The sequence below is a fragment of the Ixodes scapularis genome, unplaced genomic scaffold (assembly GCF_016920785.2).
Source record: "Ixodes scapularis isolate PalLabHiFi unplaced genomic scaffold, ASM1692078v2 PGA_scaffold2__306_contigs__length_199485367, whole genome shotgun sequence".
NCBI lineage: Eukaryota > Metazoa > Arthropoda > Arachnida > Ixodida > Ixodidae > Ixodes > Ixodes scapularis.
The window spans coordinates 13229824-13254958 of record NW_024609857.1 but is presented as its reverse complement, the minus strand read 5'-3'; the positions used below and the strand labels follow the sequence as shown (position 1 = coordinate 13254958).

Sequence of the window (25135 nt, the reverse complement as noted above, 5' to 3'; positions counted from 1 at the left end):
CGGGCATCGCCAGTCCCGGCGCGCACCGACAATAACCATGATCTGAGAAGCAAACTATTTTAATCTACTGAGTTTTGCGGAGTTTTGGTAACCTGAAGGGTATACTCGAAGCCGGCGAATCGTCGAACATGTGTGTTGTCACGAGAGTTCTTGGTAAAATATTGTGTTTGAGTGTAGAGGGTCCCTATAGGCTTCGGGGCCCCCCAAGCAGCATAAGTCGTAGCACTGCATATGCGCAATGCAATAAAAAAAAGAAACAAAGAAAAAAAGGGCCAGTTTTTTTGGAATTAAGAATTCACTTTGACGCCGTATTTCAGTGATTACACTTATCTCCGAAATTCGGAGGTATAATTTCCTCTCCGTTTAACGAGTTCCTCCCGTGGTTCCCATGACAACCGCGGTCGTTTAGAAGCGGAAAGCGTTCGTTCTGGCTTTTAAAGAGTTTAGCGTTCCGTTCCAAAACTTACCCAGAGAAGAAAATGCAACCGCCGCAAAAATTCAGTTCCGGTGGTGCATGCTTTAGGCTCGGGACATTCGAGGATGTAAATTTCAGATTAATTTCGCGCCGTAAACGATCAACTAAGTGCTTGACTTTGTCAGGGAATGCCGGGGTTCTAAAAACGCTTTGGCTGGAAAAGTTAGACCCAACTAATGTTTCTTTTTTTTTTTTTTTTTAAGTGGAATGGGCAGGGTTTTGATTTACTGGACGGGCACTGTATATCACAGTCATTGGCTGTCAGTTTAGTATTGCGTATGAGACATAGACCAGTGCCATCAGTTAAATGCCTGGCGTAAAAAATGCATGTTTTTTTAGCTTTTTGTTAGTAATAATTAAGAAGAAAAGAGCGCGCGAAAGCGACCTGACACGTCCCTCTTTCCATTTTATAGATGAAAAACAATTCAAGAAAGTGAGTTAATGACTCCAAAAAAGATTTTAAAAAAAAGCGCAAGAAAAAAGGCAGGGTGTAAAAAGTTGGGATCTGGGGCCTTGTGTTACTTGAAGAACTTCTGTACATCTCGGAGCCGGTTCTTTTCGCGGTTTGACCGTTGTATGTAAACGTAAACTAAAAGGCGTAGTTTACATCCATCGCCATATTTACGGCGCTCATATTCGAATTACTGATAAGCCGAAAACAAACAAAAAAAGCAAGAAAAGCGACATCTGCGTGCTGCTGATTCTAACCGTCGTATATAACTAATCAACGTGAAAGCCGATATCGGAAGAAGCGTTAGAGCGCAGGAAAATTGCCAGGGACTGCAACGTATAGACAAAGACACCGCGGGCCCCCGTCTGTAGGTAAACACCGCAATGCTCTTCTGTTCTCCGTTCCCGTTTAGTGGAGCGTGTCTGGTCTGGCAACGTTCCGTTCTTTTTTCCAGCCGTCCCCGTACAAGAAGGAACAAACACGGGAGCGCAAGCTCTTGATTGTTGCGTGAATCGGCTCGCTTTTTCTGCGGTTCAAAAACGCGACTGCTGGTCCCGCGCGGTGCGGTTCAAGGCAGCTGTTTTCTCTCGCGCGGGTCTTTTTTTTCTTTCTTTTTTTTCTCCTTGTATATTTTTTGCTTCTGTCTGACGCCTGTCGTCCTTGTGGAGCTTTAATATCTGTCCCCGATCGTGGCTGCAGCGCTGCGGCGAACTACTTTCTCCCAGTCCCGTCGTCGGGCAATAAATGTTTTCCCTTCGTTTCAAGGTAGGCTCGCTCTTTCTCCCTCTCACACATTCTCTCTCTCTCTCTGTCTCTCTCTCTCTCTCTCTCTCAAAAAAACAAAAATAATAACGATGTTCGCCGATTAGGAAACGGGTCGCTCGCATTTATGCGCTCGCCTATCTTTTTTTTTTTTTTTTCGTGGATGCAGTGTATTGTTTTTCTTTAAAGCCTGAAGGTAAGGATGGAGTATCCGAAAGCTGAAGAGAGCCATTTTCTGTAGGGTTTGCTTACGTTGCGTTGTGCTACGAAGGGTTACGTCTGCTTCCGTCCAGAATCACCAGGACATCCGTGCTTTCTACACTCTCAGAAATTGGGGGTGTAGTACTTACACCCCTTGTCCCGTATTTAACACCCCCAAATTACATATCGACGTTCAGTTCACTGTCGTCGAAATGACTATACCAACTTCTACGAGCGGGTTGATAACTCTGTAATATAAATTTCTAAATAACTAATGCATGCATAATAATAATAAAAAAAACAAAAAAACCTGGGGTTTTGCAGCAGGGCCAAAAAAAGCCTCGACTGTATTCCTGTGCTCTTTAATACGTATACATGAAATATTTTATTAAGTTGTATCACTGGACTATCAACCCGCTCGTGAAAGTTGGTACCGTCGGGTCGACGTCAATGGACTGAACGTCGAATTGTAGTTTTTGGGGTCGAGGGATACAGGTACTACAGCCACTATTTCTAAGGGGGCGCAAAAAATGGCAACCCAATTCGAGGAGTGCCAATGCACGAGACATCCGAATCAAGTATTTTGACCGTGACTCATAATCTAACCTAATTATTCGATGAGGAAACGTGTTTCAGAAAAGCAAGGCCGGAGTGCCAAGTCTGTATACATGCCATCCTGTTATGTGGGCCTGCCGATCTTCTAGGAACTGTAATGTGTCTTCCTGGGTACCTACGGCCGTGTTTATGATACGTGGATGTTGCGGAAACGTAGGACGTGAAGTTCCGAAATATTGCAGTTCCTTGCAAATCTCCGCTGTAGTTGACGATGTTTTCTGCGTTGTTGTGAAGACGGCAGAAAGGCTGGTGCTTTCGGCGAAGGTCTAAACAGTCGTCCACAACGTATGCATGGAGAGGGCTAGACTAACATCTTTCCTGAAAGCATGTATAGTTTTCCTACTTGGTACTGCAAACCGGTTCTTCGTCAACAAGGACACAAAAGAGTCGGCGTTCCCCTTTAGCGTCCTTACGTAAGGCATTGCGGAGAGAAGCGGTGCATTGTAATTTGTAAGTTCGCTAGACAATATCGCGGAGTGCTCGGAAGCAGCCGTTGCGCAAGTTTCAAACTTGAGTGAATTCCCCGTATAAAAAATAAACAGTCAGGATTGTAGCCTGAATTTCGCGTGGAGCACGATGAAAACCTGGGAATTAAGAAAGGACCGCCCACACTTTGCCCTACCACGATCACGATGATTGCCAAAGTACTAATACTATACTAATTTTAGGTTAAATATCAGTATCTCTTATATAAACTGCCCAAACAATTCACCTTCAGTCAGGTTGTAGTTGACGACCAGCCGTAGACTATCGGGCGCGTGTACTTTTGCGGCTTAGATTTAAATCTCGGAACCGAAGCTAGGGTATCTGAACGCTGATCTCATGTGTAGATTAAAGCTAAAAATAATAAAAAGGAAAGTAAAATGAAAGACGGTTTGCGGGGGAAAAAGAAAACGCGAGAAGGCATCGGAAAACCAGACTGACCTTGTTTATGTCGAGTAGCACAAGTGTAGCACCTAGCGAAGCGCACTTGAGAGCAATCTCCCGTCCCAAGCCGTGGCCTGCACCGGTGACGAGCACAATGTTGTCCCGAATGGACTTCCTGGGCCCGGGAAAGGCGAGACGTGCCACGTAGACCAACACGGACACGATGCAGCGTCCCACGAGGCAGAGCAGCTCGCAGATGAACATGACCGTGGGTAACACTTCCATGTCGTCGTCACTGACGGGGTGTGATCGCTGTGCTTCGGTGCGCGGAGAGCGAGCAAGTTTTCTCCCGGGGCTGGTCTAGGAGCTGAGGCGGCTCCCACGCTCTCTCGGGTCGGCAGGGGAGGCAAGCAAACAGCCGGAGCCGGCGACCCTCACCTACACTCGCCTGCCCCGCCAGACCGTTCAAAGCGGGCGCTCGACGCGGCGTCCTGCGGCACACGGCCGAACTTGCTGAATCGGGAAAAGGGGTAGCCAATGGCTGGTTTGGCCGAGTTTGAGGTGATTTCCGGATTTGTCCGGTTTTGTGCGGATCCCAATTGCTTCAAAAATCGCGCGCTGCTTTTTTTTTTTTTTTTTTTTTTTTTGGGGGGGGGGGGATGGGGGGGGGGATGTGGGGGGGGGGGGGTGTTACGGATACGTATTATATTGTTTTATTGTTTATATTCCAAGCGATTCCTTCGATTCCGCTGTGCATAATATAGATGCCGGCATGGGTGCGTATGTTTTTTCCTGCGATGTAAAATGTCCAGCTAAACGCAGCTGCGAACTGAACATGGTCTTCCGCGTTGAATCAGTGAGCGTTCGCCTTGCGCCTGTAACATTTTGTCGCGCTCCCACGTTGATAAAATGCGTGCCCTCCGACATTGCCGTTGCACGATTCTTCCTATAGCCTTTACTAAAGTAACTGGATTCCAGCTTTAACTTGTACAAAGAAAGGCAGTTAGGTTTGTATTTAGTAAATACAATAAATTGGACTCGCTCACTGAACTTATGAGGGATAACCAAATGCCACCTCTCGATACACGTCGGAAAAGGAGTTGTACTTTATTTCTTTACAACATCCTGACATCCAAAGTATGCTTAAATACACTCCCATATCTCAATCAATTAAGTTCAAGAAGAACACGACACACCAGGGACCACGCACTACAGCCCATCTTCGCAAAAACAAATGCCTTTAAGCACAGTTTTTTTCCTCGCACCATTTCGGACTGGAACTTGCTACCAGAAACCATTATTCGATCAGTCATTTTCATTCAGGCATTAGAACGATACTTAATTCGATAATGCATTCCGCAGCAGTGGTCTTGTCTTCTTTTGTATTATTGTTTTTGTCATTTTTCATGTGAACCCACATGTTGTATTTTTTGCCCCTCCTGCTTGGGCCAGAGAGCTGACCTGCAGTATTGTAAAATAAATAAATAAATGAATAAATAAAGTAGCGCCAAGCTCCCCGTATGGTCGCCATTTTGGTCCGTGAAATGAGCAATTTCTCTTTGACCCCTCCGCTCTTGGTGAGCCGATCTAAATTCGCTGGTGACGGGTAGCTTGATGGATACCTTTCTTGCATACCGAGATTTTGCTATTCACACACAGGCGAAACAAGCGTATATTTCCGTATCACCACCACACGTGGTGTCGGTGCTTGGAAGCATTGAAAAATAATTTTCCTGCTTTGAAATACGGAAGAAGGACTGCACTTTAAGAAATGCCTGCGCGTCTAGCTACTTAACCACAAAACACTCGAAGAGCCAATCTCTGCGATCTACGAAATCAGCTCAGCGAATGTCAAGGCGAAACGTCTGTTTAGACCTCAAAATGAAGTCTGCGCTGTGGCATTACGCAATGCAAGCATGACGCTCTGCATTGCGTAATGCCGCAGAACAGACTTCATTTTTAGGTCTAAACGGATGTTCCGTCTCATCATTCGCTGAGCTGATACCGTAGATCGCAGAGATTGGCTCTTTGGGTGTTTCGCGGGAAAGTGGACGCACAGGCATTCTTTAGGGTGTGTAGACTGGCATGATTGGTACATTGATTGCAAACACAGCGTTAAAGACGCTTATATTGGCGAGGCACACCTTCAGTGCGATGATGCTCTATGGTGATCTGGGTATTAGAACGACCCTCTGGAAGCTTCGAAGATTTGAATGGACCAAGATGGCGATTACCATGGTAATCGCCATCTCGGTCCATTCATCTCGGTCCATGGCGATTTCCATGGTAATCGCCATGGGTATATCGCCATGGGTATATCGGTTTCCGTTGCTTTGCATACCAGCGGAGACCGATATACCCGTTTCCCGGTGTGATTTATGCCTTACAGTTTAAAATGTCAGTGTACATTTTTTTTTTCATTAGCCAATCCCCTTGCGAGGTTTTGGTCGTCTGTGTGTTAGTATCTGTTTGTGTTCCGCTTGCAGGCAGGGAAGGCGATGACACTACTTTCACAGGATCTGGTGACTTTAGTTTCCAACAACCCAGATTGCTTCGTAGGACTCGTTGGTCCGCGATGCTTGTGCGATCAACGCCATGACTATGGATACGTCGCAGCTGAGCTACAAGGGCAGTTGGCGCTCAACCACGATCCATTTTGTCCGAGAGATTGAGACAGAAGGAAAAAGAAAGAAAGAGAGAGAGATAAAATAAATGCATGCTGGGGAAAATTGTGATTCTGCTTTTCCTTTTGCTTCGGTTCTTTCTCGTTCCGAAGAACGGAGCGAACTGAGGAGGCTTTACGTATTGGCAATCTCAGAGACCATGTCACGCGGATCACAGTTGCACTCTACACCTTAGAGTCAACGATAAGAGAATCCGCGTCATATGTTTTCGTTTTTGGCGTCTGTCGGTTTCCCTGAGTTACCCTCACCAAAAGCATATTCTACATTCAAATACCTACTTACTTTAGTGAATTTATGTCGCGCCCTTTTAAGATTGTGACCTGCGGGCAGTTCACTGTTTATACGACATTTATGAGTGCGTATAGCAGAAAGTTGGAACGTCGGCAGATGGTGCGCACCTGCTCTGGCCCTTGCTGCGTACGACCCGGAACTCAGAACCGGTGCCGTAGTTATTGCTTTCTGCTCCGTTCTCTTCTTTTCCCGCACGCAAACAGAGACGAATGGAGCGGAGTAAACGCTTAAACAATTCTGACATAAAAAAAAAAAAGAGATGTATGCGCTGAATGGGACTTAAAAAGAAAAGAAAACACGATATGCGTTGGTTTAGCACGTTTATGGTGGCTTCAGGCTTTTTAAAGTGCAGACAAGCTGCGACTTCTCACGAATGCTGTATACAGCTGGTCCCTATATCATTGCTTCCAGCGTTTACCGTATGTACTCGACTAATAGACGCACGGAAACCTGAGGGTTCGCTTTTCCGCGGAGCACTCGGATTGCCAATCACCGCGATCGACAGCATGATTCCAGCGGTTTACAGGACAGGGATAACGTCTTGGCGCGAAGATGCCATCTGTGAAGATTGCATTTGTATGGAGAATCGTGTTCTCGATCTAATTATTCGCTATGCTATTTATGCGGAACGCGATGATTGGCTGCATATGCGCTTTTCGGGAAAGTAGAAGAAAGGGCCTTGTTCATAAATAGTGCGGCTATTACTCAAGTAAATACGGTAGATCCCAAATCAACATTCAGCAGATTGCTCACCAGGAAAACAGTCGCTCTCCGCTTTCAAATTGTTGGTCAGTTCAAAAACAAAGAAATGAAACACGAAAATAAGATCCAGTTGAAACGTGAATAGTAAAGAAAAATTGAACCGAAACAAAATATTTACTCAAGCATGGACAGGATGCCGACGACGGACAGAACCAACCAACCAGAGTTTTACTCGCGGAACAAACGGTTTTGACTTAGATGAACCTTTACGCGGCAGTCCATTTGTGTGAAGCCGCTTCTTCCCTGTACGAACGTCACATCGGTCATGCAAAAACTGCCTGCAGACGGGTTCCAAGCACACATATATGTACAAAGCAGACAGGCTTGGAAGCCCACTTGAGGCGTGTTCACATATAATTTTGTCACTGTACCGAACACCGTGATTTAGGATGTAAGAACAGCCTACTGCGCCCTTGATGATTTACCGCGTGACGATCGTTAATGACCCCATGTTCTCGGTCATGTGACGGCAACTTTTCCCAAGTTTTGATTCTAGAGTCACTGATAACTTATGAAATGCCAGGGCGCGCCTCACTACGTTCAACCCTCTTTGCTTCGTGATAAGCGGCGTTCTTTTTGGGGAAAGCTGCGCGCTGACTGGCTGCGGAGGGCTAACATGGCGGTCGATACTCTGCACCCCCGGCGCTTGTCAGTGACTATAGTAGTCGCCATAGTTTGCGAGAGACTAATTTCCGCGTGAGCATCGAAAAATTTTTTCCCTGGAATGTTTTATTCGTGCATTTGTTAATTGTTTGTTAACCCGTTCCACGTTCCCCATGACGTTGCCGATGTTGTTGCGTCAGCGGCATCGTCTGGCGACCACGCTCACTCCGCCGTTGTGGTCATTATATATACATAATGAACGTATGACAGTGTGTCGACTCCGTGTTTGATAGAGAGTTTCGGGATAGATGTCCCCGACGCTTATGGTCGCCCAAGTAGCTTGTTGCATCGTACTGCGTATGCGCAGAAGGTATATGCGCGTGTTATGCGTGACACCCACAAAAGTGCTTCGGAGACTCCTATAAGCTTTGGGGTCCTCCTGTACGACCACTGTGGCGTTTATTCGGTGGGCGCAGCAGTCTCGGTACTCCGAGGTGTTGGCTTGAAATTGCAATGGCTGTGTTGTTCCTTCCCTGTGATTGACGTCTTCCAGTTCACAAGAGGTGGCAGGTGCTTGCCATAGAGCGCCGCGAGTCAGGCTTATCCTTGGCCGCTCACAGTTCGGCGAACTGGGCGTGGAACCAATGGATCCTTCTGCCGCCGCACGTGTTGGTGACCCCGATAATAGGTACTGCGGATTAGACGGGAGGCCGAAAGCTGCATGCCTCGGGCTGGGATTGGCGGAATGGAGGCTGTCGGCTAGAGGGACGATAGGGACGGGCCAGTGCTAAATTAACTGCTTTTGTCCGAAGAAGCCGAGAAAATGAAGGACACAGCAAGCGAAGTAGTTTCTTCTGGAATTCGAAATCATTTGTACCATGCACGTAGGTACCTCCAGGCCATCCCATAGTGGTCTGAAGAGAAAATATAACTTTCTTCTTTTTTTTTTTGTCATCTTATAAAACGTTTTGTCTGTCTTCAACACCACTGCGTCAGCTTCTCCACGAGCTATACTTGGGGAGAAGTTGCCATTGCTGCTCCAAAAAAGCAACGGATCAAGGGCTTTATTGGCCACCTACTGATAAGGCATGTGTACAACGCGCCTCACATTAAATCACCCCCCACATATAATACCGACTGATTCAGTGAACATTTTGCCAAATAACCGAAACGCCAAGAATTCTGGGAAAGCTGGTACACGTACTCCACGCGCTTGCCTTACCTGTGCGAACGACATAAAGTAAATTATTCCGATAACCTGTTCACAAGCTCAAGTGTAAGTTGACATTTGTTTTTACATTTCTTGCTTGAGAATTTTACTGTTGCATTCGCCAGCACGTGCAGCGGATGTACCCTCACTAAAGCATACTCGTTAGTGTTTGGGCATCATAATTTAGGAAAAAGCGTTTTCAAACTGCACCTCGTTTTTACAAGTAAGGACAACCTTTGTAGTACCGGAAGCGTGATATACGTAAAAATAGACTATCCTGAAAATAGAAGCGATTTGACGTCTTGATATTCAGTTCAGCACTGTGCTGCCATAATTTTTTATCTTATTCTTGTTTTTTGCATGCAGCTTCTATGAATAAACTTATATTGCCATTATCCTGTTTTGTGGGGAACACTTGGTCCCCTCCCTTCCCCGTACTTCGCGACGCCTCCGCGGTTCAGCGCAGGTGTCCCTACGCGGAGGGGTGAGCGGGTTCAGCACCCCAGTGCTATCTTGACGGCGGGGAGACTAATTTTGTTGGTGCATCTTGGGGCTGGATAAGCCAGGATAAGCTGCCAGCTTATCCAGCCCCAACTCCAAGATGCAGCAACAATAGTTGTCCCCCCGCCGACATGATACCAGCGGGGGAAAAAGAAATGGGAAGGGTGGCCAAGAAAATTTTCCTACCCTGCGGAGAATTATTTTGTAGATCGGCCCCGCGGCACCCCGGCGACTTCATTTGAAGGTCAATCGGATTTGAACCGCGACGGCGACATCCCCAGGGCGCGGTGCGGACTACCACACCTTGGACGATCGGCAGGTGCACTGGCGGTGCATCTACCTAAGGCTTATTCCTCGATGTCTGTTCCCCGGTCCCGAAATCCCCCGTGTAATAAGTGGGTTAGTAACCTTTTTTGCCGGGAGCGAAGTGTTGACGTGTCATGTTCATCCGGAGACAGGGTCGATGGGAATCGGAATAAGAACCCCACAGTTTTAATGAGATATCATCATGGGATTTTGATGGGCAAACGAATGTCTGGGAATAGTAGCGCGAAAAACGTCAAACAAGCCATTTCCAAAAAGGAACCTTGGGCAAAGCGTCCGTTGTCTCGTCACCTTCAACTTGCGTTAAATTTTAGTTTCATTCACACGCAGACGCTGCCGTGCCGATAGTTATTTATTACGCACGGTGAACCAGTGGTCGTTAGTCAACTCGTGCTTATACATCATACAAAAGACAGTCCGCAAATATATTCGAATGCGAGTCACCGCGAGATCCGCGCTTTGAATGCCTCAAAAGGAGAAACATGGTACGCGGCATTCGAACAGCGAGTATTGAGGTGGCTCTTGTTTGCAGACTCTCTTTGTTTGAGCAGTGTGACCCAGGCTTTAAAGGGACAGGGAAACGAAATTTTTACTCTTATTCCTTTGGTTAAATATGGTCTATGTTGTGGCGGCGGCCCATAAACACTCGTCTAGATTATTTCTTCTGGACTGCCGGCAGAAAAGTCGAGAAAATTAATTTTAAAACGACCGATCAGATTTCAAGATTGCGCCTGGTGGCGGTCTGTGAATCTCCGTTGGCATGCCGCCACGTCGTCGGCCTCTGAGAAGCAGTGCCAGTTCGCGGCAGTATGGCTCTCTCGTGAAGGTGCAGCAGTGGAAAGCGAGTTCGAGGTGCCCGCAATATAAGGGCCACAGTGGCGTAGACAGTAAATACACCCTAAAAAACAACAAAAAAACATGCGTTTACTTTCCCGCACAACCCTTGGAGAGCCAATCACCGCAACTTACGGAGGCAGCTCAGCGAATCACGATGCCGAAACATATGTTTAGAGCAAAAAACGCAGTCTCAGTCTCTAAACATTTGTTCCGGCATCGTTATTCGCTGAGCTGCCTCCGTCAGTTGCGGTGATTGACTCTCCAGATGTTGTGCGGAAAAGTAGACTCAGGGTTTTTTTTTTTTTTTTTTTTTTTTTTAGAGTGCATTTTTGTGGGAGCGTTTTAAAGTGCTGGTGCAATCACAAAAAAAAAAGAATATATTTACATACGATTTACCAAGAAAAACACTCGTCTTTACGTTAAACCATGATCTCTACATAGGAAAGTGCACAGGAGACTCGAAAAGCTCGATTGTAAAGGAAACATTTTAATACACAACTGATAAAAAAAAAAAAAAAAAAAAAAACATGTTACGATGGACAAGGATTTGATCATAGCATAGAAAATGAAAGGTTTCTATATACTATATAAAGCAAATGCGACAGAGCAAGTGAATGACGTTCGTTGATCTTTTCACTGCAGACGCATTCGTACAGGAAATAAACATCCTGCACTCTAAAAATGTCTGTAAGCCTACTTTCACGCACAACACTCGGAAAGCCAATCACGGCAACTTACGGAGGCAGCTTAGGGAATGACGATGCCGAAACGTATGTTTAGACCCCAAAAACGCAGACTGAGTTGTGACATTAAGCAATGAAAAACGTCACGCTTGCATTGCTTAATGTTACAACTCAGACTGCGTTTTTTGGTCTAAACATATGTTTCGGCATCGTCATTCACTAAGCTGCCTCCTTAAGTTGCCGCGATTGGCTCTCGAGTGGTTTGTGTGAAAGTGAGACGCACATACTTTTTTTAGAGTGCGGAGAAGTGCGCTTTTTCTCAGCATTTTTTGCGGTATTCATAACTCGAAGGATAACATTTACGCAAACTCTCCTACAAATGAAGCACCAGTTGAAACAAAAAGGACGAGGATGTCTCTCGCGAAGGGGCCGGCTGTGCTGGATACGATGATGGGAAGCTTGAAGTGATTGATAACGTTTCTTTCATTAAAAAAGAAAAAAAAAACATTATCCAGCGTCAACTTGACTCGGTTATTTGACCTCATTTTCACAACAGTCACAGGACACCGGCGCACGAGGAACACGAATTTACAATCATTTGTCAAGCACAATGATTAAACAACGTGAGAGCAGGTTTATGCACTCAACTGCGCAGAGATGTTATCCTTATAGACCTTTGCATCGCTTATCGCGCGGGCGAAAAATGCTGAGTCACTGAGTCACTGAGTCACATAGCGCACAGCAGATCAACAGCGCATGCTCAGAAGACGTTCCACAGTCCAACAGACAAAGATGGTGGCGCATAGAGGGTGATTTTTGCAAAGGTCTATAGAGCCTCCATGGTCATCCCCTGTGTGTTCTACTCTCGGAGAAACGGAGGACCAGAGCATGCCCCGCCTCCGCCAATAAAACAACCGTTGCACTGTGTGCTCGAGGGTGAAGCTCACTTGAAGCTCACTGGAAAAGGGCGTGGGATGAGGAACTTTTTTTTTTTTTTCGTAACTTGGAAAAGGGGTAAAGACTACGGCCTCAGACAGCCAATCAGAGCGTTGAAAAACGAAACATGTGACAAGGTCTGAATGAGCTCCTCCTGGGCAGACGTGCCACGTAGTTAGCTCTTTCACTCAGGTTGGTTCACCGGAGACGTAACTTGTGCACTTTGTCAAGTTTAGCTGTGACTGAATAGAAAGACTGCACAAAACGCCAACAATTTCGGGCTGAGATAAGTTCGCGTCTCTGGATGCCGACGTCAGGTTTTCAAGCCTTTGTCTGCGAGCCGAGGTATGGGTGAAATAGTGAGCGCCTGAAAGAGAAAGCAGCGACAGCGGCAGGGGGGGAGGGGTTAAATTAAAATTTTGGGGGTGTCCTACTCCTGACACCTGAACACCTCCGCGCTTCGCCTGATAAGGGAGGGTTATTGCGGTGAAAACGCCGTATGAAAGATTTATGTTGCACGCCAAAACGAAGCCTAATGATTAATTACCAGATATTAATTACCACCCAAGTGGTTTAAATTAATCCCGAGTCCTTCGCTGGGGCGTTCCAGACGCCTTTCCGTGGTTTGCCAGGTGTGTTCTCAAAATCGACTTCTTGCTTCTTGCTATTTGCGTTTGTGTCTTAACCTCGAATTAATGATCTAAAGAGAGAACGAGGAAAACGCATGTCATAACATAAAGTTCCCACAGTTCTCGTTTTAGAAAAAGGCTTCAGTTTTAAAATATACTTTAGTTCTCGCAATGTTTTCTTAATGAGATGTCTCCACTAAAAGCGTTGGAAGCATTTGCATAAAAAAAAAAAAAAAATAGCGTGGTCATTGCAGCACTTTCTTTTCGAAAAGAATGCCGCTGCAGTTCGGGCAGACGTGGTAGAGGTCCTTGAAGTAGTTAGACCAGAGGGGCACCCAGAAACAGCAGGTACTGCAGCGAGAAGAGATATATATTGCAGATACGCTCTCGCCACTAAGAAAGTTTGTGTTGGGGGAGGGGGGGGGGGGGGGGGGGGGGGGGCCGAAGGGGGAGGTTGGGAGCCATCGTATTGTTATGGTCATTAGAGCGCATGCGCAAAACTTCTGTACTGGCGCATTGCGACGTCCCAAGCTGCTCGAGGGGACCCAAAGCGTTTGGACGCCCTATTTAATAACCCTCTATAATATCTGCAGTTACTCAATCTGTGAAGCTGAACGCGAACAGTCACATCGCAAATTTGAGCACACATCACTAGAGAAAAATATTGAATTGAGAGTAAGCTACAAAACCCTAGCCTTAACCTAACTCTAACCTAATACTAACCTGGCCCTAAACTAAGGTAACATAACCGTAACTCTAAACTTTTCTTAACCTAACTCTAACACTAACCTAAACCTTGACTAACCCTACCCTGACCCTAAACTAACTCTAACCTAATCCCAACCACACCCACACCCTCATATTAATCTAGCACTATCCTAACTCTCATCTAACTTAACCCTAACTTAACCTGACCGTATACACTCTAAAAAAATCCTGTGCATATTCATGAGCATATTCCACCGCGCAGTAGTGCTTACAGCAGCCGCTTCATCTCTGCACTCTAAAAAAAGTATGTGCGTCTACTTCCCGCAGAACACTCGGAGAGCCAATCACCGCAACTTACGGAGGCAGCTCGGCGAATGACGATGCCGAAACATATGTTTAGACCGAAAAACGCAGTCTGAGTTGTGACATCAAGCAATGCAAGCGGGACGTTTTGCATTGCTTAATGTCACAACTTAGCCAACGTTCTTAAAGGGATACTGAGCCAAAGAATTTAGTGCCCATAATAAGTGGCGCACATTCTTTCCACGAGCCAGCAGCCGCCGGTGTGCGCGAGCACAGGCAACAAAAATGACGTCAAATACCTCCATTCGCGGTTAAGATGGCAGTGAAATACGTGGGCTTCGGGTTTTCATCTCTACAAGTGAAAGCTACGTGCTTGTTAGACCAATTAATCACGTGCCTTTTACCACCAGACACCACTGTGTAGATGAAAAACTGTCTACTCTCCTTTGGCCCGGAGCCCATACATTTCAATGCCATCTTAACCGCGAATGGAGGTCCTTGACGTCATTTTTGTTGCGTGTGCTCGCGCTCAGCGGCGGCTGCTGGCTCGTGGAAAGAACGTGCGCCACTTAAGGCCCGTTCACACTCTTGCGACTGAGTACGACTGAGAGAGACGAGATCTCTTACAACTTCTTAAATGTTTCTAGAATGAGGGGACACACTCACATTGTGGCGCCATCTATGCGGTGACCCTAGAACTGCATTTCACAAAAGCGAAGGTTTTGCGGGATTTCCGAGGTCAAATGTGCGTAATACCCATAGAAAGGCTCGTTTATAACATTGACAAAAGTTTTTCGAGCCAAAAAAGAAAGGATATTGAGCGAGAAATAAAAAAAAAATATGCCGGACCGCCGAGTTTACACTGCTTCCCAATAGATGGCGCCAGGAACCCAGGTTTAAGAGGTCGCAAGCAGTCGCAAGAGTGTGAACGGGCCTTTATTATGGACACTAAACTCCTTGGTTCAGTATCCCTTTTTAAGTCTAAACATATGTTTCGGAATCGTAATTCGCTGAGCTGCCTTTGTAAGTTGAGGTGATTGGCTCTCCGAATTTTTTTTAGAGTGTAGCAGCTGACGACACATTCGATTGTCTTTTTTTGAAGTAGGCTTAGTTGCATGAGGTCGCCACGTGTCATATTGGGCATTTGCAGGTTTCCAGCTGCACTGTGCGAGTCTACCGTTGCGAAGCGCGTTGGCGACGATTGGGACACAAGGTAGTTGAAAACTCAACGTCGGAATAGTAATGACGGAAAAATCCTGCGCGCGCCTTTGCGAGCAGACTGCTGCATAAAAGGGCACGTGCGAAGGAAACAATAAAAAAAAAAAATTAAAATATTAACGCACGGGCGATCCGCCGGGACTGGAAGGTAGCCCACTCACGATGGATATAAAATTTGAATAATTATGAAATAGCCGTATAAAAATCAGAAACACAGAATAAGCAATGAATGAGGTTGCGGCCTTTGCCGATCAGGATACGCATACAAACAAAAGACGAATCACACCAAAAAAAAAAAAAAAGGGATCATACTTAACAACGCTCCGCTTTTCTATATCAACACATACAAAACAAAACAAATATGCGAGTTCACCGTCCTGCAGGACACTGCGACAGCCGATGTCGTAGTGTCCTGCAGGACGGTGAACTCGTAACTCGAACTCGCACGGCGAACAATTAAAGGGTCTCAGCAAATGACGAAGCACAAAGTACAATTAGATAAAAAAAAAACAACAACAACAACAAAGAACAACGGGATGCTTGAATGTATGAGAGGGAACTGAAACGTCATGCTCAGTGTTCCTTGCGTGTAGTTGGCATTTCTTAAGTATAATCGCATTCCGAACGATTCGTCCTTTTAAATTTTCTTTAATTGTTCGGCGTCATTGTGTGCCTCCGCGTTCTGCGAGAAAGTAAATTTGCTGATTTTCTTTTAGAGCTTATGTGTAAGGAAAAAAAAAAAAGTAGCGGTAAAAGTTTCGTCAATTCGCAGTTGCCCGCAAAATTCAGAATTTTGAAGTCGTAATGGAAAAACAAATAAAGAGCAAAAAGACTGTATTCTACGACTAAATATCACAAGAGCACACAGTTAGTGGTCCCTGGAAGAGGTAATTTTAGTTTTTTTTAGAAATCTCGGAATCTACTGACAAAAGGGGGTTTAAGTTTTAGCTCGTCGAGGCTCGTTCAGAAGTGGGTCATGGTACCTCTGGGTCACCACAAGAGCCACTGTTTAGGTTTCTGGTTTGGTCCAAGCTATGTTTCTGATTCTTAGAGGAAGGGTGGAGGGGTAACAGCGATGGGTAGCCCGCACATTCTCCAATGGAGGGGACGGCAACTGAAGCTTCGATGCTTCCCACCGACTGCGGCCAGGAGTTTAATTATTTCAAAGTGATGACTGTTACCGATGCAAATCTTTGCGATATTTGTCGTGGGATTGGTAATACTTTGACTGGCAAAGCGCCCGTCCGCCGAACCTTGCTGCAGAAATATCATGCGGTAGAGGTGAGGTTTGATGAATTGAACCTACGTTTGTATCCGGACTTTCTTAAAATTATTATATAGAATATAAAAATATTTATAAAAAAGTAAAATTAAGTTTTAATTTCTGAGAACTGGGAGTTTAGCAAAAATAAACTTCGATAAACCAAGATGTTTTTTTTTCAGCTAATAAATAACATTAAAAAACACCCTCCGAATTTCACGGAAAATTAACTTAAAAAAACCCGAAATGGTACTAATTACATATGGTACGTTTTGCTTAGAATTGGTCGACACTGGGATTTCATTGTAAATATAGTCTGAGGAATAATATAAAAGAACGCGGTTAATGAGGTGTTTTCATCGACCTTTAACTGTGGAAGATCTTTCTGGAATTATTAATTTTATTGTGTGGGTTTGGCACAGCTGGGAAGGGATTTCTTAATAGACACTAATACTGACCAATGAAAATTAATATAAAAGTTTCTGTACAAGAATTCCTTTTTCTTCCACAAAACGTCAACTCTGGTTACAGCATCTTGTACCAGCACGGCTGGAGAAAACAGCCCTAAACCTGGAAAAACACTAATGAAAGGCACCTATTCAAATATATATTCCGCCCACGTTTGGTGGTCTTAAATTTAAAGGAGCTGTGCAACAATTTTTGTACTGTGCACAAATACCGCTTAAAACGGATCCCTAACGTTAATGACCTATGAAACACGCGTTCGTTTTTCACCCCACGCTATAGAAGTCCCAGTAAACAATTTAAGAAAAACGAGCAGCGTTCACCCCCTCAACTCGCAGCCAGAACAAGCGGCCACGTGATCTGGAGCCGATTATATGCCGCCAATGTAGATCATAGCCACGCGCTGGGGTTGGCAAAGCGCAGGACACGCGCTGAGTTCCAGACATTGTTATGGCTCGGCTGTTGTCGTCGTTGCAGCGATTGGACACGGGTCACTACCCGAACGCTTCTCGAGCTAGCAATTATCACGAGCCCGAGTCGAGTGCCCACGCAATGCTCGGGTCCAATCTATGAGCCGCATCCGAATATCGTCACTTGGGTGTACTGCGATCCCCGAGTTACGTCATCAAATTTTGCAAAGGAGAGATTGAATGAAAATGATCGCTTTTGTCCTTGAAATTACACCGCAACAAAGGAGTTGCTTGGCCAATGGCGTTGCGTGTGAGTATCCTTGAGTCCCAGGTGTGCCAGTAAGCTCGTGTAGAGAGAAAAACATTCCGATTGAATATCGTTGCACAGCTCCTTTAACGAGAATAATTTCTCGAAAGGGGAAACAAGGGGGACAAAGGACAAACAGAAATATCCAAATAAAACTAGGTGACTGCTGCGCGACTGAAAAAAAAATCTGACTGGTCCTGTATCGAACAGGGGACTTCTTCATTTCCAGTGGAGCGCTCTACCAACTGAGCCAACCTGGATTTTTTTTTTCTTTATTTCGTTACTGAGCCAACCTGGAGTTAGACGTCCGTAGAGCAAACGGGTTTTAGCAGCTGCCACTAGTCTTACACCAGCAAGGGTGAACGGCCTGCATTTCAAGGTCATGCATGATGATTGTGGAATTAATGTAAAGGGGCAAGCGAGCTGGACAAGAACGATAATCATCTCTGAAATCTGTTTGTCTTAAATTTGTTCGAAAATGGTCTAATTGTCAATATATATATTCCTCACAGAGTGTTAAAATATTAAGATCAGTATGAGGATTTCCGCTGAAGTTCCAGGAACTCCTGGCGCCTTTCAAGTATTATTTGTTAAATATCCTTACAAAACTTAGTTGTATAGTAATTGAAGATCTTTATCACAGTTGGGGATCTGCCAAAAGCGTTCGTTACAGTTGGCACTACAATGAAGCTGAGTATGAGGACATCTATACTCCGTGTCACTAGTTGTGTGCAGTGCAGGCGAAGGCAACGCGAGGCGAAGATAGGAAAGGCGAGCACTATTGACCCTTTACACACGCGCCAGAATACAGCCGCCATTGCTGACCTTCTCTTGTTTTACCGAGATACCGAGCCACTGAAATTGGTGTGGACGAGCCTCCACAAAGGCCAATGCTGGGGAGAAAAACACAATAAAATCTAGGATGGCAATGACCTAGCCTGCTAATGTAATAATGTAGTGAAGTAAACGTAATAAGAGGAAACAAAAACTGAAGGTCAGTTATGGCGGCGCCCACGCACAGCTGCTGCAAAGCGTCTATAGGAAGGCGGAAAGGGAGAGGAGAGCACTGGAGGGCGAGGGGAGAGAGGGAGGGCACTAAGAACGTTAGAGAGGAGGTTTCTCTCCACTGCCCCAGCCTTTCTAGTGCTTGCCTTTTATTCCCTCGCCTGGCGTTGCCTTCGCCTGCACTGCACGCAACTAGTGACACGGATGGTGCTATGAGCAGACGGTACAGGACTCTCGAGACATTGTACATAGCCAGTCTACAAAAGAAATGGCGCTCGGTCGTTGCCAAGCACATTCTTCCTCCCTCTGATAGGCCCCCCAGCTGGCATGTCTCGCACGATACCCAAAAGCCAGAGTTGATGGAGCCGTACCACACGATGGAGAAGCAGGACACACAAGAGGCGATTTTGGCAAAGCGTCCGTTCTCCTTCTCGATGAGTGTGCGAACATATCGGAAGCATTGCGGGCAGTGCAGCACCACGGGGTTCTCGCCGAATTCGGGAAGCTTGGGCTCCGCTTGTCGAGGTGCTCCCGCCGGAAGATTTGGTGCTATAAAAACCAATATATACAGTATATATATATATCCCGAAATTTGTATTTGAATACGAGAGTCCTTCGCCACGCAATTACGTATATTCTCTGTTCTACTCTCTCTCGGTCCTACTTGGTTGGAAGTATGTGAACGGCGCTTGGAGTTCTTTGCCTCGTCAATGAGGCGGGGGGGGGGGGGGGGGGGGGTGGGGGGGTGTAGCCAGAAATAATGAAGCCCAAAGAATCACCGCCAAGCTCGACGATGGTTGGCTGGTGGAAAGGCCGCGTGTGATTTTCTGATCCCGGTGAGTATGGGATGCTCTGGAAAACCGCCAGGGGCTTTAAAATTCGACTAGCTTCAGTATATTCATTTCAATGACTGCCAACAAGTTCATCCGATGAAGAGCGACGTGAACGTGGGCGCCGGGCTTGCTGGGATATACATCGGACAACAACACCGGAAGTCACTGAAGAAGAGCATTGTTTTACATACCCGTCTGAGGGGAGCTACCGCACCTGGAGCATGAGCAGAATAAAAAGACATCCGCGTGAAACACTGTTTGTGTCTTTATTCAACGCTAAACGAAAGGAAAAGCTGACGAGGCAAAACAAACGAGGTAAAGCGGACACGCTCATCAATATAAATACGAAGCTGCTGGGAAAATGTGTTCCGATTGACAACCAGGACATCACCAAAGCCAAAACGCGACATCGGAACGTTTCACGTGTAACACAATTGACCTATTTTAGACGATGATGATGATGATGATGATCTTGCAGCTGTTCCCTTTGAATCGGGCGGTCCCGAACCACGTTCATACCTAGCAAAAAAAAAAAAAATATTAAACGGAAAAAAACACTTATTTGTATTGTATTGTATTGTATTCTGCGGCGCAATCTCTTTGAAACGAGAGTCGAAGTTCGACACGCCAAAAAAGTTAAAAAAGAAGAAAAGGAAAGAAAAGAAAGAAAAAAAGGGGGAGAGAAAGGGGGGGGGGGGGTCGTCAGGGCCCACCATCTGTCGTCGATGACCCCTGGTGGGTGGAGGGTAACAGCTACACGATCACGGTGGTCCGATCGGTACGCGCTGACTTCTCGGTGCGCAAATCACCGTCGCACTTTCCACCACGCCTCCAGTCTTTGCCTAGAACAGGCCACGTGGTCATGTTCGTTCGTGAAGCCGAGTGCCTGCTCGATGCGGGAATCCCCAATGGGCGCTGGCAGGAGCTTCTGGCACGTGAGCAGCAAATGCTCGGTGGTCTCTTCGTCTTCTCCACAGGCGCTGCATGTCATGTCCGTCACGTTGCTGTCAAACTTTCGACGGTACTGTCTTGTGCGCAGGGCACCACCGCGGGCCTCGATGAGTAGGCGACTTCCCAGCGTGTTTTTGCAGAACGTTATTGGAGCGATCTCGGTCTTGAAAGATGCATACAAATGCATGCTAGTATGCTGTTGCATTCCCAATATCCAGCGCTCCCTTTCGACAGCCTTTATCTGCGTTCGCACTTTACGCACCCAATCTTTTTCTGCTTGAGGCTCATCACTCATGCAAAAGGCTCCAAACTTTGTGCCGAGGCGGGTGACACGATTCCTCCACGTCGGATGGATGTTCTTGAGGTGAATGTAGATGAAAACTCGCCGTGCCCAGCGGTCTTCGTCCATATGCCGGAGTCGCGCGTAGTACTCTAGCTTGCTGCTGGCTTCTCGTGCCTCGTAAGATGACCATCCGACGTCTCCTTCAACTAGCTCGTTGGCCACTTGTCCATGGCATCCCAGCGCTTGACGTCCGACATCTCTTTGGCGTCGTTCAAGATATTCACGAAGCTCGCTGGGTATGCCAATGACAGAGTTTCCAAAAGTCAGCCCGGGTACCGCGACGGCCTTCCAAAGTTCCCTGGTAACGACGTATTGGTCGCAGCTCCAGAGGCACCGTCTTCGCAGTATGTTTCGCTTACGCACTGAGGACGTCCTGAGGTTTTGGTGATGCTCAGCGAGGTAGTTTTCTGTAGCTGATAGTGTCACGCCAAGGTACCTGTACTTGGTGCAAACAGGGATCGCCGCACCCTGTAGGATGAATGGTACAATGTTCTCCTCCTCGCGGGAAAAAATAACTGTCGCTGACTTGTCAGCATTGAAGCGTAATTGGAGTTGATCCGCCTCGGTCTCACATGTGGCCAGCAGTTTCCTCATGTCACCCAAACTGTCGGCCATCAAGACAAGGTCATCAGCGTATGCAAGTCCAGGTAGCCGCCATGTAATCACCTCCCCGTGTTGGAGATGCGTCAAAGAAAAACCGATGGCCGTTTTCTCCAGCGCCCTTTCCATGCTAGATGCATACAACATGTACAGTGTCGGCGACAATGGACAACCCTGTCGTAGTCCTTTTTCAACTATAACCTCGTCAGATTTCACACCGTTGAAAGATGCCGTCACAACATTTTTATCGTAGAGCCGCTGGATTAACGTCACCCAGGTTTCAGGCATATTAAGCTGTTTTAATCTTATTTCTATTCAGATTTGAACGCCATCTGTCGGATGTTGCACTAACCTTCATCCGTAGCCTCAAACATGGCGACCCATGTTTGAGGTATCGGGCACAGCGCGGCTATGGGAAATTGCTGCCGCACTGTATACTGTTGCGCCTCGCTGCACAATGAATGGATATATAAGAAGCGAACTGAAATAAAACCACGGGTCTCGCTTGTTTTTGTTTTCCATGTAAAGTTTTTTACAGCGAATATTGCAATAATCGTAGCGTTTTCCGGGGACTATCGGAGTGGCGAAATGGCGGGTCCCGCGCCGCCCTGCTTCTACCGCGAGCTTTGTCAAATTCTCTCGATATATATATGAAGCTCCCCATTATTGTATTAATGGCTGGTTAATCGCACATTTGTGCTGGTTGCGCCGACGGCAACAATGAATACACCGGGACAACTGCGGCTCATGATTCTTTCTCGAAGTTACTTCTTACATCGCTTGTCACGCGGTGTGCGGCAAGCAGTTTTCCCGGTGACTAGATTCTTGGTGTCGTTTTGGTAATTCAGAATGAAATCAACACGACTTTCTAAACCAGGCTCGCGAATATAATTATTTTCGAAGTACCTAACGCCTCCACCACATCCCAGAAGAGCAACATCGGAAGACCTAGCGCGGAGAACGCTATGAAGGCAGAGAGGGGACGGTAGAGATGCCTCTGAAAATGGCGCGGAGGCTCGATAATCCTCGCGGGTGAAGAAAGATGGCGCTAACAATAAATAAGCTGTTTCCATCGTACAGATTTTTATAGCTTTTAAGAATAGATCACTAGATATGGAACTCTATGCTAAATAAATGTAAAAAAAATCGTCTAGGTGGCGCAAGTTGCCGACCAATTCAAAGTGTTCAGCCGCATCCATCCATCCATACATCCATCGTCTACTCCATTGCCACGCAGTTTGCTACACATTTTGTTTTTTAAATCTGTCGGTGACAATCTCGCGTACAAATTCGTCTACTTTTTGCGCACCTCTTGCGTATGCTTACTCTCCAGATGCGCATACGTACTTTTGTTTCCCCCTGAACCTCGACCAATGGCAGTTCGCGCTTGGCTGCATCGTCATCACGCGCTCCCTGCACGATGTCTTTGCTGCCATTTGATTGGCGTTCTCCTCTTGCATTCCAATGCTCTTAAGTCGCGTTTTTGAACACTTGCTCACCGTATAGTCACTGGCACCTTCAAAACCGCAGGGCACGGCCTAGGACATGTTCCTTGTCCTCGCTTCGTGGTTGGCTCTTCGACAATCCTATCGGCGAATACCTCAATTTGATTGGCTGAGAAGCGATAATGAGGTGCTCGGAACTCGCCCGCCCTTCAGAACATCTGGGTGTCTGCTTTCCCCCAGAGCACTCGTGAAGCCAATCATTATTATACATACGCGAATGCTAACATAGGAAAATTATTTTTGCCTGAAAAATTAAGACTGAGATATGACACTGGTGGTGGTACTTTTCGAGTGCACTTCATAATCCGTTTAATATCGCAGACATCATTTTTTTTTTTTTTTTACGCCGAGATATTATTTTGCGAACTTCAACAGACCTTTTTCAAAAGTTCATCGAGCAACATTGGAGGTTACCGTCTCTTGAGCACGAAGCGTGCGATTGGATCCGAGTCCTTGCTGAGCGGTGAGGCAGAACTAGTGCCGAATGCATTCTCAGAGTACGTGCCCAAAACAATGGTGGACTAGAACAAATGCCGCAGTAGCTACTAGATGGTGCGCACATTTGGAAACAAAAAGTTCATTTCCGAGCTCCCTCAGCAAACCCCAGCGATGGACACCTTGGGCGTTTCGTTAGAAAGTGGAGAAAGGGAAATTTGGTTGAAGCGTTGGTAAATAATATGTGCACCAAGGATTAACACACCCTGTGTTTACTACATTTTGGTCTGGAAAAATTTTTCTTTGTAGATTTTTTTAATCTTATCGTCATTGCAACGTAATTTCTAATGGTGAGGACGAATGCCCGTTCGTCCAGACAGTTGTGTTCAGTCACGCTTGTAGCTCCGACTGCGTACGCTGCATGGTACCGTAACGAATACTCTGCACCACATGCGTTCACTGATGCATCACGTGCAGCAGCTCCTACAAAAATAATAGTTGGCAGAGCCTGTTGCTCGACAGCCGCCTCCTTGCCGCAGCAGGGTGCCATACCTTTACACACGCGAGGCGCGCTGTTTTTTTTATGTGACGGAACAAACGAACAGTCGATATATTTTTTCCATGCAGGCCCAGCCTTCATTTACTCCTGTTTTCCGGGGGAGAGGGGGGGGGGGGGGGGGGGGCGGGGACGTGCAGAGTGCAAACGACACAAACAACAAGCCGTCCAAGCGAGGACGAAAGCTTGAACACTGGCGTTTTCACATGACGTCCCATCCGCTCTTTTGATATTCCGTGTTGAACCAATTTTGGGGCGTGATCCGAACCTTTGGTTGGTTTCCTTATATACGTGTGTCTATTGGCGACGTGCGCGATCAAAAGCGTCGTTGTGGTCAGTATTCCACAATTCGCCGAATGCTGACCATGATGTCAGCAAAAGCTATCTCATCCATAGAAATAAGAGAAATGTATGAACTTCAAATTTGCCAGGTATTGGCTGTGTTGGTTTCAGAGCTCGATGATTTTAAGCTTTCACCATGCTCATTACAAGCACAAGCGAACTTGTTGTTCGCAAGCTAATGACGTAACGAGAGGGAACCATAGGAGGGCACCACCAAAATATCTCGCCGCTAATATAACAAAAAGAGGTACGAAATTACGTCAGTGAAAACACCTTAGGGAGCATTCACTGGCGGCCATAGCTGTGTGCGCGAATGCTGAGCGCGTGATAATTGCGAGCTTCCATAGTTATTTTGCAACGTGCATTCCGCACCATCAAGAGTGCTGGTCTTAGCAGCCTATTAATGTGAGCTCGTTCTAAGCATGCGCTCTACACAGAACCCACAAATATGGCGTCCTATGAATACTCCCTATAGGCGATGAGAAGCAAGGCGACCGGCCTCCGCCGTGTCTCTGCTCGTGCGGACTACTCCCCATGCATTGGCAAGCTTGCCAAAGTTATGCTCACGCGCAAAGCTGCACGTGCTCGCGCGTAAGGGGCACCAGTCGGGGCGCCATGCTTGCAATTATTGTCAATAGCAACGTCAATAGGGAGTATGCACTGGCGGCAGCTATGTGCACTACATCTGACCCCGTGCTGACCGCGAGCTTCCATCGTTTTTTCGCAATGTGCATGTGCATTCTGCACTATCAAGCTTGCCGGCCTTAGCAGCCTATTGATGTAAGCTCGTTCCGCGCATGCGCTCTGAACAGGGCACTAACATGTGGCGTACAGTAAATACCCCTTATACGGAAAAAAGCTGGGGGAGAGAAGGAGAGGGGAGTGCGCGAAAGCCAAGCACCGGACGCCGGCGTTCCGCGTGCCAACGCGTTCGACGAGTGCAGTGGAGACAAAGACAGAAGCAAAGACAAAGACAAAGTTGAGTGCAGTGGCGACAAAGACAGAGACAAAGACAAAGACAATGACGAGTGCAGTCGAGACAAAGACACCTATAGACGCTTT

General features: G+C 46.5%; 1 protein-coding gene across 1 annotated transcript in view; it reads right to left on the bottom strand.

Annotated features, from left to right (window-relative positions):
* The window catches only part of LOC8035246 (17-beta-hydroxysteroid dehydrogenase 13), a 225123-nt gene extending 221272 nt beyond the window's left edge, over positions 1-3851 (bottom strand). Inside the window, exon 1 of the mRNA XM_029991898.4 lies at positions 3429-3851. Within this exon, the coding sequence (XP_029847758.1) occupies positions 3429-3656 (228 nt within the window). The 5' untranslated portion in view covers positions 3657-3851. The remainder of the gene's footprint in view (positions 1-3428) is intronic.
* Positions 3852-25135: the final 21284 nt, after the last annotated feature.